Below are 15,750 nucleotides of genomic sequence, written 5' to 3' on the forward strand. Positions count from 1 at the left end.
GCTGTGGTGAAAATGATTTAGTCCTGTAATACTGTGCAAGTTTCTTAATGATTTACTGGCATTCTATAACTGCAGAGTATTACTCTTCTTTTGCCATAGGTTCTTGTCTATGTGCAAACTGTGATGAAGCAGTTGAGTCTGGTTTTAGCATTTTACCATAGATCAAATTATGTTGTTTTTATGCCTTTTTTTGCTTGTCTTTTATCATTATTGTCATTTAAGAATGCATATTAAGTCTCAAGAGTAAAATTAGATCCTGTTCCTGTGCTGCTTCTCTTTTATATACAACTATTATTCTTAGCCACTGCCTTTTTGCCTCCACTCACTCAAGATTTGCATTTGTTCAGTGAGCTTTATGAGAGAATTTTAACAGGTCTTTAGAGAATCTTGGCTGATGACTGAAAAAGCAGTTAAAAAAGTTTCAAAGACCGTTTATTACCTTATTTCTGACAAGGCAAGTCACTATCTAGACCTACACATTCATCACTGTCTTTTAACATAGGCATTTTTTTGGTAGCAGTTTCCCTACTCCCTGTGTTAGTATGGAGCAGGACTGCCAGAGATGCTTGGTGTGAGTACGTCACTGGTAGAGGATGGTGGGCTGAAACATGGGCTTACCATGTGCCGTTGTTCAGGGGTTTACTTTAAATTTGGTTAATCTGTGGTTCAAGAGACCTTAAAATTAAGCAGTGTCAACTATATCAATAGGTAATAGATGAAATGTATTTTTCCATCAGTTAGTTTGCATTTCTTCCTTCATACTATGCTTGGTATGTTGGTCTAGAGCCAGGGACCCTGGAATATACCCAAAGTTCAGCTCCAGCTGGTAGTATATCAGCTACCTAATTTAGTAGGCAGGTGGTTTTAAGTTTGAAAGCAGATCCTTGACATGTTATGATTGCATGAACCAAAGTTTATTTTGTTTTGTGGCTTTAACTTACAGTATTAATTTTTGTCCTCAAAGAGAAATAGAAGATGCAGTACAAATTAAATGTGGGGGGGAAAAAAAGTAGGCTGCTTAGTATTGGATCAAAATGGATTATTTGTATTGCCCTGTATCTCTGAGGCCTGTCTTTGGTTCTCAATTTTAGGGCAAAAATGCATTTTTCAAAGACCTTACTTCAATTCAGCTGCTACCTAGTGGGGATATGGATCCAAATGTGTTATCCATACGACAACAGGTAGGTATAAGTTTTGTACTGAAAGTTCTTAAGCTTCTAAAATGTCAAATAATACTGAAGTAACCTGCAATTTTTGCTTCCAAGTTCTTGGTCAAAGTTGTGAGTGCAGCGGTTCAAACACTATGTTCATCACAAAAGGCCAAAGAAGTCTCAGAAGAGGAGTTGTTTCCTTTTGAAAAGGGGAAGAATTGGCCAACTTTGGCTGTGGACCTGGCTCAGTATCTTCAAATCTCTGAGGATGTGGTCAAAAGGCATTATGTCTGTGAACTGTATAGTTATGGGATGGATCATCTTGGTGAGGAGGTAATAACAGCTTTTAACGACTTTCAATCAGTACAGCATTGTGTCAGATATTTGGTTACAATTGCTTTTTTACTTACTACAGATGCCTGGAAGGGTTAGGCAAGTATTATCAGGCCCAAAAAACTCCCCAGGCTGAACAAGTCAGAGGCTGGAAAAGTACCTTTTCCAAGATCAATAATTATACTCCTTTTTTTTTCTTCTTTCCAACAAGAACCTGTGTATAGCAAGTAGTTGAAACATCACAGGCAATTGTACTGGTCTAAACCAGTACAGCCTTTTTTAATTTTACTATATTTGATTGTTTCAGGAATCTGCTTTTTTTGCCTGTAATCTAAAGTTTACCGGTCCTTGGACAAGAAAATCCTTCCCTTTCTTGAGGGGAGAAGCAAAGAAGAGATTATATGGAAGTTAGGAATATGTTGCTGGACTGTGAAACAGACCTTGTGCTCAGGCTAATCACTGTGTGAAGTACAGAGTCATTCTCTGCCTTTGTTCACTCTTCTGCTGTTCTGTAGCTTTTAATAACATGTTTTATTACGGTAATGGGTAACAGAAAGAAACGGCCTCAAAACTCTTAGTCCAAATTTTAGTATCGAGAAGCTGCTTTTGGTACAGCTTTTCAAGCCTCCCGATAAGTGAGCTGTGTCATGCTGAAATGGTTTCTAGTTCCTTCTATTTTTCTGTTTTCAGGCCTTTCTTCAGGTGACTGACAAGGAAGTGCTTGCATCACAGCTGCTGATACTGGCTGGACAGAGACTGGCCTTTGCTTTACTTCATATGCAGACAAAGGAGGGTATGGAACTCCTCGCTAGGCTTCCTCCAACACTATGTACTTGGCTCAAAGCTATGGTAAGTTAAGTTCCATTTAGGAAAACAGGTTGATTTTCCAAAGCTTCTGTTCACCAAGACAGAGATTACATTGGAATGGCCCTTTCTTACTAATGGAAAGGAGAATTTGTTCTCATCTTTTCTGGTGCTAGTTCTGTTTCATGAAGGGTAAAGCAATTTCATGGGTCAAAGTATCAGCTTAATTGAGTTAATAAACCTTAGTCATCAGTTTTATACAAGTTCAGGAGGGCTGATGTGCAGATGATCATCTGTAGAATTACTCTAATGCTGTTTATCCTTTTCTATAGGACCCCCAGGAACTTCAAAATGTGGAAGTGCCAATTGCAACAACAGCTAAACTAGTTAACAAAGTCATAGAGCACTTACCAGAGAATCACGGGCAGTATAGCCTCGCCTTGAACCTGATAGAGGCTGTAGAAGCCATCTCATCGTGACCCTCTTGGTTAGGCACAGTTCTGCTATATAGTGCTGTAATGCATGATTTCACACAATGAGGCTGACCTTTACAGAAAGAGACTTCCGTGTGGCTCTCGTTAAACAGCAAAAAGTACAATGCTCCCCATCCTAGAATTTCAGAAGGTAATTTTAAATTGGAGTATATTTTAAATTCTGCACTGGTACAAAGATGTTTTGTTTCTAGTACACTTGTCAGTATCTGAAATGCTTTGTAATTTATTTCTGACATTTGAGTGCTTTTTGCAGTAGTCTAAATTGGATATATTTGACAGCAGTTTTAGTCTATTTACAAAATCACATCTTGTGAGATTCTGTATTTCATGCTGGCAGTAACTGCTGCAGTTTCAATGTTCCATGTATGATTTAAATTTCAAAAGAAGCTGTAGAATTTCACCTGAGAAAAACTTCTGTCTCTGAAGTTACCATGTAAAGCCAATACTGCTTTTTCAGAGCTGGAGCTGGGCTCATGCCTTTTAACTGCATTACATGTGATAATGACGACTGCACTAGACATAGGATGAAATGTGCTGGGGCCTTCTGCAAAGGGAGAACAGCCCATGTGAGAAACAGCTTAGGAAGGGACTCATCTTTTAGTCCAGATCTCCCAGTACTGTCTCTAGGATGCTGGGCTTCAGCATTTACTCGATTTACATCCCTCTCCTTTATTACTAAGCTCTGCTGAGTTTAAGTAGGTCAAGGCATGTCTTACTGTTAAGATTCCTCCCTCATCTTATCACTCTAGAAGATGTAGTATGCTATAAATCTCTGCACATGTTAACTTGTAGTCAAAAACTGCTTAAATAGTTGACCCAACTTCACTGAAGATCTATAGTACTGAGTACTTTAGCCTTAAGAAAACCCAACTTTTATTTACAGTACCTACAGGGAATCATATAGTGAGTATCTTCACTATTGGAGTGGTATTAAACATGATTATCTTGCATCAGTTAGTACTGTTTACTTTCTACACAAAGGAAGGCAGGAGAGAAAAATGAAATTGCTGTAAACTGTTTTTGTCTTGAAGTCAGCTGAAATTACTAGCTCCATCTTATAACCTGTTCCTCTTGCATTATGTGTAAGAAACACTCATTGTATTCTGCTTTGCTGCAGGCAGAATTTGGTCTCATCTTTCTGAAGCATGTGCTGCTGTGATCTAAGGGTTAGACTCCCCCTAAAAACAAAAAAGTTATGGAGGTTGGAGGCTTGTTCTACACAGCTTCCTTTACCTGCTCAGCATCCCCTGTTCCTAATCACTGCACTTTAATGTAGCTGATGAAGGCTTCATGAAAAGTTTGGATGCTGTTTGACTTCCTGCAGTGATATGAGATCAGAATAAAGAATAGTAAAGAGTTCTAGTAAGAAGAAGGGGCCAGCCCTGGTGTATATTTTAGGTACTTCTATACTGACTTCCGTAACTGAGGTTAAAACAGCTGTAGGGGAAAACTGGAAGAAGGCAAGATTGTACAGGTGACTTTACCACCTTGCCTGACAGCACCTCAGACTTCTGCAGCTATCAGTATGCTAGAGCTTGGTCATCACAGAGCCTGGGGGAAAATCAAAAATATTTCTTAGTTGCATTACATTCCTGGATCCTGGTACAGCTGTGTAAAGGATTTTACTGTAACTGAGTATCATGCCAGAGCTGACACACTACACCAATCAAATCTGTAATGTATTGTAAGTAATACTCTGTATATAGTGCTATTTTGTGTCTGATTTGCTGTGGATTTGTGTAAATTGATTAAATAAAATTTGAGGTTTCATTGTGTCTTTTCCTTCTGCTTTTTAGGGAATGGTGGTCACCATCTTTTCTTTTTCTGCTCTGTTTAACAAGAGGAGTAGTGTATACTCCAGGGTAGAACGGACTGGTTCTCAGGGGTTCCACAGAACTACAGTAGCTGTTTTGACTGTGGAGTTTCACTAAAGTGGAAGTGAACTTCAAAAGGTTGTTAAAAACAAGTAAATAAGTTATTTTGAACCACCCTTTTTATTAAGCTGAAAAGTGATATACACAATTAGGTATATATACATAAGGTTCCCTCCCAAAACACGGTAACTCTGCTTAGGCTGGGGCTTAAGCATCTGGTTCTCCAGGCTTCAGCAACACCAACCTCCTGGTTAGCCACTGCTTTTGTATGCTTTAGTACTCGGGACTTCAGAGCAGTGTGTGCACAGGCATTTCATCTTCATGTGCTTCCTTTTCCAGCCATGACTTTCAGGCACCGGGGGCAGGGAGTGCTTGCGGAATTGGAAGTGTACCTCCTGCAGCGAGGGCATTTGGCTTTGGCAATTGGTAGAGCTATAACTTTATATGAAGACTCTTCACGGATATCACCACCTGTTAAAGAAAGCATTATTACTGAGGCATACTCAACTCTACAGCTGAAGTGAACAAGTATGCATGCTGGAGTGCAGAAAAGAACCAGCGGTTTAGCACAGTAGCCTGTCTGGTCTTTCTTACCTTCCAAATTAATCAGAAAGGTCCCTTTGACAATGTTTGCATCTGTAGGTGTTTCTTTAGGTAGCTCACTCAGCAGGGTTGTCTGGGAAGCCATCATTATTTCATTCAGCTGTGAAACACTTGAAGTTTCTTCAGCCTGCAGTGCCTAGGGAAGAGAGTTAATTTTCAGACTTGCAACCCTGTTTTTGTTCCTCAGCAGCCTCCTCCTAGGAACTATTAAAGCAAAAGTAGAATTATGGTGTATGTGATTGCAACAGCTGTCATAGCCTTATCATGAAGGGAGCACAAGTTTACACACACTTGTGTGCCTAAATATATGCATATATGTAATTATGTTTAAATCCAGCATCAAAACTGAGGTCTACTGCTGCAAGCTCTACAGTGCTCCATTCTTTAAAACAAATGTGGAGACAGTGGTTCCTAGTAAGAGTGGATAAAATTTACTTACTCCTGCCAGCAGGAAGAGTACAGACTTGAACTGGGGTCCAAGGTTCCCTCTGCAGCCTTTTCAAGTTACTTTGACCCTCACATCAAGGAAGCAGGTAACTTCAGAAGAGCACTGCCAGTGGCACTACAACAGGTGTTTTTGAGGAGTCTAGCTCTAGCAGTGTAGCTCAGGGGTCAGTATGGGGTCCAGTACTGTGTAACATATTAATAACCTGGATGATAGGGCAGAGCATACCCTTAGCAAGTTTGCTGGATGATACAGTGCTTGGAGGAGTGGCTGATACACCAGATGGCTGCACTGTCATTCAGAGGGACTTCAATAGGATGGAGAAAGGGGCTAGCAGCAATCTTCATGAAGCTCAATAAAGGGAACAGCCCAGTTCTGGCCCTTGGGAGGAATAACCCCAGACACAAAGACACACTGAGGGTCAGCTGGCTAGAAAACAGCTTAGCAGAGAAGGGGTCCTGGTGGACAAGCAGCTGACCAAGAGCCTGCAATATGCTCTCACACCAGAGGCAGCCACCAGCATCCTGCATTAGCAAAAGCACTGCCAGTGCCATCAGAGACAAGTGAAAGATTCTAGGCATGCAGGTCAGTAGGAGAGAACACAATTAAAAGACATTAATGAACCCAGATTGAGTGGTCAAGAAGATGGAGTTGTACTTAAGCACTAAACCAGGAAGACCAAGTTGCTTTTTTATTCTTGAAAACTGTAACTAATTGTCATGAGATGAGCAGACTCCACAATACCTAAGGTAAAGGTGGCAGGGGAAATCACAATCACCAACTCAATTGAGGGGCTATGCAAACTAGCTCCCCACTTTTTCTAGGAGCATGTGGCAATAATACTCAATGTGGTAATTACTAGCCACTGAATGTAAATTTGGGAGGTTCTCACTAATCTTGTAGCAGGATAAACACATGGCAGTTCCTTTGTGTGGTGTACTAGCTTTGTGGAATACCACCTAGCATCCATAGAATACTGCTACCTAGCACCCATATCTGCACAAATATGCTTTAAAATAAAATAATTCTGCTCTGTGTGTATGTTGGAGTGTTGCACACCAGGCATACAACCCCCCTTTCAGGACAACACCAGCAGGTGGAAGGAGGTGATCCTGCCTCGCTACTCAGCCCTGGTGAGACACAGCTGCAGTGCTGGGTCCAGCTCTGGGCTCCCCAGTGAGAGAGATGTGAACTTACATTGCGAGTCCAGCAAAGGGCCCTAAAGATGATGGACTGGAGCATCTCTTGTATGAGGAGAGGCTGACCCTTAGGACTGCTCAGCCCAGAGAAGAGAAGGCTCAGAGGAATCTTACTGATGTATATGAACACCCGATGGGGTGGTGTAAAGATGGAGGCAGGTGCTTTCAGTGGTTTTTCAGAGGACCAGTGACAGGAGAAGAAGCAACAGACAGAAATTGAAAGAGGAAGTTCCAAGAAAACACAAAACCACTTTTTTTTTTCTTACTGTGAAAGACGACCACTGGGTGGTCAAGCACTAGCACAGGTAGCACAGGGAGGTTGTTGAGTCTCCATGCTGAGAAGTATTCAAATCCCAACTAGGGACAATCCTGGGCAACCTGCTCTAGCTGCCCCTACCTGAGTGAGGGGCTTGGGCTATGTAACCTCCAGCCACCCCTCCCAACCTCAACTATTCTGTGATTTTCTAGCAAGTACAAAGCAGAAGAAAGTTTACAGAAATTAGCATTTTTTTTCACAGACAACACTATTCTTAGTTGCATCTTTTACCTCCATTAATTCAAACAGCAATCCAGGCTCAATTACAATGACGACTTCATATTCCAGAGCATTCTTGCCAGAGATGGACCCAAGGAAAGAGTCTCTCATTGCACACGCGCCTTCTATTGCTTCCTCAATGCCCGGCTTCTTCCACGCTGAGCTTGCATTAATCCACCCAGTACGAAACACACCCTCTGAGTCTTGAAAGCAAAGCAAGCAAAGGAATTTTTAATTTAGTGCCTTGCTATTCAAGTGTTTATTAAATGAGTAAAAAAAGAATGGCCTGTCTCTCTATTTGCATTCCTTTAAACTGTGTCATTAAACACTGCACCAGGAATTCCTTAGGAATTAAACATGCTTTACCTTTCTTGTAAGGGAGGTGCTGGAAAACCTCCTCTGCCAAATGAGGAAGAATTGGTGCGAAGGATCGGACTACTATGTCTAAAGCCTCTGCTAGCACAGTTTGACACGAACGGCGCTTAGGATCTTTTTCTTCTTCACAATAGAGCCTGCAAGACAGAGATGAAAGCTGGAAAGTGTTTGTACATTCGTGTTACTGTTCTTGCTCAAGAGCCATGCTTTCAGGACTGCCATGGAAGTACAGAAGTCTGACCTAGCATGCCTTTCTAGGGGAAGCTTTTCTGAATTGCCCTTCCTAGGCAAGCACGGTGGCATAGGTACAGGGCCATTTGGATATGCAGCCATATTTTTGTCATAGGAAAGGAGATTTGTATATGGCATGTTAATTTGCTTCATCTGTATCAAAGAGAATCTTCCCTCAGGGAGGTGAGCCTGCAGCTCTTAGCCCTTTGTTCTGGTTCATCTGTAAAATTTAGCATTAGGGCTTTTCCACACAACCCTCCCCACCCCCTTACTTGCATTCCGGAAACCTAACATCAATATAACCCCCGATCAGTACAACCCCATACCTCCCTCCCCAATGAAACAATGCCTTCAAACGTACAAAGGGTATCAGTCACATCCTTAGGATTCTTTACCTGTTTTTTAGATCAGTAAGACATTAGGTTGCCCAGGTAAGTTCAATAAGCCCTTCCCCAATTCACATGCACACACTTCTATGTAGAAATACAGATCCAAGAATCTACCTTTAAAACTTTGTTTAGTTTTAAATGCATACATTTGATTACCTTTCAAAATGGACAGAATATAGAAGCACACTGATGACAAAAATACCCAGCTGAAAGCAGCTAAGCTTTCACTTGTGAGCTTTGGTGCCCTAGAGCATGACACATAACTGAAATTTCTCTGCAATACCTCTATTCACTCAGCATTCACCTGAAATGCTATTAGCTCTATCTCAAATTAACTAACTTGTTTTTTTCCCCTTTTAAAGGCAGCAGTAATGAACTTACCTGTCTTTGATTATGCTGAAATAAAAGTTAGACAAGTTTCTGGAGCAGAATGCTTGCAATAATCGAACAACTTTGCTATAATCATATTCTTTGTATGCTTCTGTAACCTGGGAGAGGGAGAAGAAAGACACGAGAACAGTGTATCCATTTTCATCACATGGCATCCAATGACAACCCCTGATGAACATGACCTTACAGAAACTGTAATGAGTGAGACAAAGTTTGGGAGAGTCTTTTCTTCAAAAGGTTGGACGGGAAAAAAAATTAATTCAGTTAACTGTTAGGACAAAGAAATAATTTCAATTCAGATTTGAGGGCAGAGGACAGGGGGAACCCCAGAAATTATGCCCATACTTTCTCATTCAGCAGAATGGTTCTGAGTGACAGAAATTACTAAATTTTGGACTACAGCAGATTTCCAAAGCTCTAGAAGGTTTTGGCTTTGGTTTCTTATATCCTATTCTAACTATTTCTATTTTGAGGCTTTGGATGGGGGCGGGGGGGAGTGGGAAAAACTGGTCAATGTTAAAACCAAGCATGTTAAAAATAAAGCCTTGCTCTCAGAAGTTGAAACGAGCTTAAGGGAGTGCCTATTGTATCAAAGAAACCCTTGTGGTCATAATTTACCCACTTGGCACACATTCTTTACTGATACACTTAAAGAATTTTCCCTAGAGGTTATAACCAATATAACCAACAAAAAACATTACACATATATTCATCTAAATACAGTGTACCCCTACCTTGCTGCCATAATCTTGCAATAAATGCAGCATGTATTGATCTACTATGTACATCTCTGAAGCAGGGATGGCATCGGTTTCTGGACTGAAGCCAGCCATGTTTCCCAGCATGAAGCGTAGTGTATTCCGAAGCTAGGAACAAATGAGAAAAATTAAATATGAATGGTCTGCACTTGCAATGAAACACAAAATGATAATGTAATCAATTAACTAAAACAGGCTGGTTTTTGCAATGATGGTTTGAATAGTTACGAAAGCATCATGAAGAACATATGCCAAAAGGACCTATAGAAAAGTAAAGACTATCACCAAAGTGTGCTGCAACAACTAGTCTTTTCCTTAGTACACTTGACTATTTGATCCACGGATGTAAAAAGCAATAGTACCTATCTAAATGAGTTTGGAAAAGTTTTCTTTACTCTACAGATTGAAAAGCTTTGCAATGAATTGTACTCAGCCAACAGAAAACCAAATACAAAGAGGACCTATCATTAGAATGAAGAATGTTAGCATATTTGGCTCTTACCTTGTTGATATCATCTCTTGCAGCATTAAGTACAACAGGCCCAATCAGCACCTCGGTAAAAACATTTGATTCTGCCACCCACCAGCGGAGAACATCGGCACCGTATGGAGGATCCTTGCTGTGATCCTAAGCAGAGACAGAAAGGCACACTAGTAAAACCGCTGGGGATCCTGCAGCACAGCGAACAGTGCAATTCCGTGTTGTCAGTGCTGCGAATATATCTGTAAGTGTGCCCAGAGGCCGCTGTATTTGGAGGCCTTCACCCTCTTTTAGCAAAGTTTAGTGCTAAGCCAGGGCTACAATATATATGCACAGCACTCCATGCACAGGCAGTGCTAGAACTTGGGTAAGTCCAGCTAAACTCATCTTACAGCCTTGAATCCTTTGAACTCTTAACATTAAAATTAGCAATGTTAATACCTAAAACTACATACTTTTCCCCCCGCCTTCAGACTGTTTTCTACCCTGTTTTCAACTCTGAAAATAGCTTCTCTCCATTTTGGAAGAACAGAAACTACTGTGTGTTTTATTGAATCAGAGAAGCAAACCTTTGTAAGGATTGATTCTTTTGTCCAGAGTTGCAAAATCTGCTTAGCAGCCTCAGAAAGAGCAACAGGAGGACTGGGGAGAAGAAAGAAAAAAAAAAAAAACCAAGCATCACCTGCAGCGCAACCTCCCTGACCACAGAATGAAGTAAGTTTCCAGAGTCAATAAACAGCCTAGGCTGAGAGCAGACAGATGGCTGGGGTGCAACCGCTACTCTGACTGCTCTACTGCTAGGCCCAGCTTGTAGGTTTCAGTCAGTTTGAAAGCAAAGGTTAATTTTTTTTTTTTTTTGGTCTCCTTCCATCAGCAAGGTTCCCAAGTAAAAAGGAACCACTCTACACCTTCTATATAATGCGTTTTCTTTTCTCCTAGTACAGAACAAAGGTGTGGAGTCTTTTTGGCACTACAGCTGAAGCAAAACTCCTCAAGGTTTTTACTCCAGCCAAATGGAATTGCAGTGTAGCCAAGGTCTTTACAAGAGCCTTACAGAGTTCTGCTGAAAGACAGCTGTTTAGAGAAAAACATGCCACGGACAGTTGCAGAGTCTGGCAGTGAAAAATTCTAACTAGCCATTCTAAGAAATTAAAGAATTTGACTTACTTCACCTCCATTGATAACTACATCGGGGTCAACCACGTTGCCAATAGATTTAGACATCTTCTCCCCTTTCTCACCAAGGGTAAATCCATGAACTACCAGAGTCCTGAAGAAAGATTTCAGTGAAAACAAAATCCCAGTGAAAAATCTACATTAAGAATAGATATCTAATGAGGATATTGCCAAGTCATAACATACAGAAACCCTCTATTTTGGTAAGCCTGAGGCTTCATCTGTCAAGTTCAACCAACCATGAATATGCTGTACTAAAATCCAGGTACTGCATACAACTTCTATTTTCCACATTTAATTTTGCCATGCGAGCAAGAGGCTGTTTGCAGATACCCAAGGCACACATATTTTGGACAAATTCAAGAGTAAAGTACTATTTACTCTTTAAGCCACAACATCTCCTAAAATTGCACAGCACAACTGACCCACATTACCCTTCCCTATGCTTTTCATCTTCCAGGGGACAAACAGTACGTCACAGCTCCAGTAGAAGACATGCACACAGTGATTCTGAATTCCTTACAGCCTAACATTCAATTCACAAGCCAAGGACCTTAGGAGATTTTCATATTGCACCTCTCATAATAATCCCTTTGACTACAGGAGTGGGAAAGATTGCAGAAGAACAGCTCTGTATCTGGTAACATGTAATAGGATATGCCTAGATCACTGAGAAAGAAAACATCTATTAAAGTTATGATGGAAAAAAATTAAACAATAAATCCATTACAATCTAATCTGAGGAAAACTTTATGCTGAAAATGGAATAACAGAAATCAGTCACTTAGTAATGGCCTGATTTCTCTTGTTTCTATGCTACCATCCACACTATCAAAAGCCCGATATTTAAGAAATGAACTAGCAATGTGTCTGCAATCCACACACTTACTTATATGGTGCTTTTTTCCTTGCTGCCACACTGGTTAATAGAGAGGATTGAAACCAACCTCCCAGTTGGTCTTTTCCTTCAAGGTATGTATCTGCTCTTTGCTCTGCACCTTTAAGAACAGAAGATTTTTGTTTAAAATATCAGCCTATATCTTCAAGCAATTAAATACACTTAACAGAAAAATGGCTGAAAGTAATTAGTAAAACTTATCTGCTGGGTTTGAAGAGCAGAATAAGTTACTTTTATAAATGGTGTATGATTACTTGAACATGATACAAGTGATTCATGAGCATCACAAATTTTTTAAAGATCCAAGACTCACTGAACTCCAAAATTTAACAAATAAGCCTGCTTTTACACAAACAAAATAATAAATTATGAAAACAGCAGCTATCACGCTCAGAGCACTTAATAAGAAGTTCTCAAACTTTCCAAGTACTCCTAAATAAGTGAAGGACCCAAGTAAAGATCACATACTTTGGAATTAATAAAAATCTATGCTGCAACCTGAAACTTCAGCATTTGGGAATGACTCAGGAAAGAAGTCACAGATGTAATGTGCCTGACTGGCCTGTGCAGGGCATCAGGTATTTTCAGAGGAGACCAGGAAGCTTTGGCAGTGACTGCAGCTCACCTGCAACAGGACTTACATTTCTGGTCACCGGTGTTCCAGAACGATAAAAAAAATTCAGGAAGGGGTTAGGGCAACACGGGAAACAAAGCCTGTTGTGAGCGAGAGGGGTCTGGAAAAGCCTGGCTTGCTCAGCTTATCCAAGTGAAGGCTGAGTGGAAATATTATTCCTTATAAATACATAAAAAAAGAGGAATATTAGAAAAGAACAGCCAGAGCTAGGTGAGTACTGTTGGCATCAGTAAAAAAAAAAAAAAAAAAAAAAAAAAAAAAGGGCTACAAGGCACATAGCCTGGGTGTTAGTTGATGGCCCATTAAAAGCAGGAGAGCAAACCCAGCCTTCCCACAGGGTTGAAAGAAGGCAAAGTTTTAATGGCTTTACTGGTGGAATTCAGTTGCTGTACAAAAAGGTACAAAACTTGTTGGCTCAAGAAGTCCCTCCTCATCCTGAACAGTCCCCGACAGGTCACCATCAGAGTGAGAACAGAATGATGTGGAACACAGCAGAACGTGCAAGTCAAAGCCTACAAATGTGCAAAATTACACACATAATTGGCAGGAATTTAGTGTTGATTCTAAAAGTTGCTGGTGCAATTTTCCAGATATTCAGACAAAAGTTTTTCTGCTCAGTTTTTATCTGCTAGCTCCTTTCCTAGGACCTCTGAGACAATGCTTCTTTCTGCTGCTGGCACATTTGATTTATTTGTTTAACTTAATGGAAGTTTTGATATTTAGATCCATCCTGCAATAAAAGGAAGTTCAACGTTACAAAGGTCAAGGCCATACAGTTCCAGATAGCACAGGAAAAATGTGTGGGTGGATGTTATGGTTTTTAACACATTTGTTTATTCCTTCAAGAAAAACTACAAAGCATTTGGGTTTTTAAAAGTAGAATAAGTAGGGATCAGCCTTTGTACTAACAGACTGAAAAAATACTTGTAAGGACAACATAAAAAAAGTAAGGAAGAAAATAACAATGGAAAATCTGTAACAACACATTTGTTGTTTACAACTAGTTTACTAGCCACTGGTTTTAGAGAAGTGAACTTTTAATGGAAATGCCAGTAGTTACAACTTAGAGGAGAGAAGAATTTAAATAAACAACTGATTACAAACAGCAGACTGTATTAGCCTTTTCTGACAGGAACTCATACATCTGGCAGGCTGGCTAATGTAGCTTACAAAGTTAATGGAGGCCTGAACATTTTACCTCTGTAAAATACAAACACGGGTTTTGCATATACAAAGCCTGCCTTTTAAGTGCACGGGTAGCTCCCCTACCTCAGTTTCGTTAAAGTTGCGATGGTTATATATAAATTAATTAGAACAGCGCGCACGTTTCTTTGTAAATGGAACAGTATGTCCCACAACTCCGAAGAGACTTTTCAGTTGTTTGTTTTGCACTGACGTATAGTACATAGGTCATTAAAGAGAATTACAATTTACGATCCTTCTAGTTTGGATTTCAAGATTCCGTATCTTTGATCTTACAGACTTTGACTTTTAGATTAAACGTATTGTATTTTAATGCCAGGAATGAATCAGCTAAGATAAATTCAAGCCTCTCAGTCAGCACAAAAGTTTACACACTTAGATAGGTAAGTTGTAAAATAATCACATTCATTCAGTTAAATATTAGCCAATAAGATAGGAAAAAAGTTATGATGTTGAAAGCTGCCATCATTGCGATACAAAACTATGGGTAAAAAGCTGTGTGATTTTTACCAATGGCATATCACATCACAATACAGTCCAATGTGCATATTTATTATTTTTCAAAATATTTCATATAATCTCAAGGTTGTAGTACTGATGGCACTCTGCTCATGAGGAAAATGTCAAGAGAGTTTTAAGACAGAAAAGAATTCTCTAAAATGGCTACTCCAAAGCCAGCTACTGAAATAAGCACTATTAAAAAGGCTGAACACAAACTGAACTTCAAAGCAAAAAAAAAAAAAAAAAAAAAATAGTCCTAGGCACCACAGCACTGAGTATTCAAAATTAGCAAATGCTTTTGAACCAAATTTTCCTTTTGCCACACCTTCTTTTTGGAGGCAGTGTGTTAACACTCTTCTACCTCACAACAGTACTGTGAAAATGAATTTATTCATGTACTGAAGCGTTCAGACTTAAATTTTAACATTGCATTAAAGAATATGAAACAGTTCTTTCCAAAAAATATTTGAGGCATGTGTAGCAAGAAACAGGATTAGACAGCACAACAACAAACTGTTAGTGAAAACCGCATTAGGCAAACAGAGCATTAATGGAGCAAACAGTATCCCCAGGAAGCTTCAGCAGCAGCGCGTTTTTCAGACTACATTGCACTTGTGGATCTGCTCTCAATGGTGCAAGTGAATTAGCATTTCTTTACACACGATCTAGTTATAACTGTACATTTTTGGTTTTGTGACTACGGTAGCTAAATCTTTGATCTTAGTGTGTAAGTCGCACCTTCCTACCTGCCACATTGCTGATGTAGAACGGTTTGGTTAATTTGTCATTTAGCTAGAAGTGGTACCTTTGACACACCTAGCCTGCAAAAAGGAAGCCAACGGTAATTCAATGAGAAAAGAGCAACTTTAAATCGTTTCCATCAGAACTATGCCCTGTCTCTGGTAGGAAACGCAGCAGGGCAAGTGTTAGAAATACAACTGTATCCATGCAACCTAAGATTTAGGCAACTGAGTTTGCTGTAACTGAGCAATTCCTTCAAACTGTTCAAAAACCTCGCATTCCAGAATCTCTCTCTCTCCTATTCCTCCTCCCCACCCCTAACCCAACCCGCCGTATTTTCTGAAAGCAATGTGTGGTCATCAGAGAAAGGGATGCATTTTATAACTGCTGCATCTCATTTAATAAGCTCAGACACAGCTAGTTCAAGTCCAGTGAAAACTCAGGCCTAAGTTCCCCAAGTTGCAGAGGTGTTGAAGAGAATGACTTATTTTTGCAAGACTGGAACTGGCAGGGAAATCTATAACTGTTTATTATG

General features: G+C 40.0%; 2 protein-coding genes across 2 annotated transcripts in view; one reads left to right on the top strand and one right to left on the bottom strand.

Annotated features, from left to right (window-relative positions):
* Positions 1-4,557, top strand: part of RAB3GAP2 (RAB3 GTPase activating protein subunit 2 (non-catalytic)) — a 42,705-nt gene extending 38,148 nt beyond the window's left edge. The window contains exons 32-35 of the mRNA XM_010282860.1: positions 1,092-1,181; positions 1,266-1,484; positions 2,175-2,333; positions 2,621-4,557. Coding sequence (XP_010281162.1) covers positions 1,092-1,181; positions 1,266-1,484; positions 2,175-2,333; positions 2,621-2,767 — 615 coding nt within the window. The 3' untranslated portion in view covers positions 2,768-4,557. The remainder of the gene's footprint in view (positions 1-1,091; positions 1,182-1,265; positions 1,485-2,174; positions 2,334-2,620) is intronic.
* Positions 4,558-4,761: 204 nt separating this feature from the next.
* IARS2 (isoleucyl-tRNA synthetase 2, mitochondrial) overlaps positions 4,762-15,750 on the bottom strand; it is a 31,522-nt gene continuing 20,533 nt past the window's right edge. The window contains exons 14-22 of the mRNA XM_010282862.1: positions 12,128-12,236; positions 11,230-11,332; positions 10,084-10,209; positions 9,558-9,689; positions 8,815-8,921; positions 7,805-7,950; positions 7,451-7,641; positions 5,251-5,395; positions 4,762-5,127 (exon numbers count right to left, since the gene is read on the bottom strand). Of these exons, the coding sequence (XP_010281164.1) occupies positions 4,976-5,127; positions 5,251-5,395; positions 7,451-7,641; positions 7,805-7,950; positions 8,815-8,921; positions 9,558-9,689; positions 10,084-10,209; positions 11,230-11,332; positions 12,128-12,236 (1,211 nt within the window). The 3' untranslated portion in view covers positions 4,762-4,975. The remainder of the gene's footprint in view (positions 5,128-5,250; positions 5,396-7,450; positions 7,642-7,804; positions 7,951-8,814; positions 8,922-9,557; positions 9,690-10,083; positions 10,210-11,229; positions 11,333-12,127; positions 12,237-15,750) is intronic.

The sequence above is a fragment of the Phaethon lepturus genome, unplaced genomic scaffold (assembly GCF_000687285.1).
Source record: "Phaethon lepturus isolate BGI_N335 unplaced genomic scaffold, ASM68728v1 scaffold14972, whole genome shotgun sequence".
NCBI lineage: Eukaryota > Metazoa > Chordata > Aves > Phaethontiformes > Phaethontidae > Phaethon > Phaethon lepturus.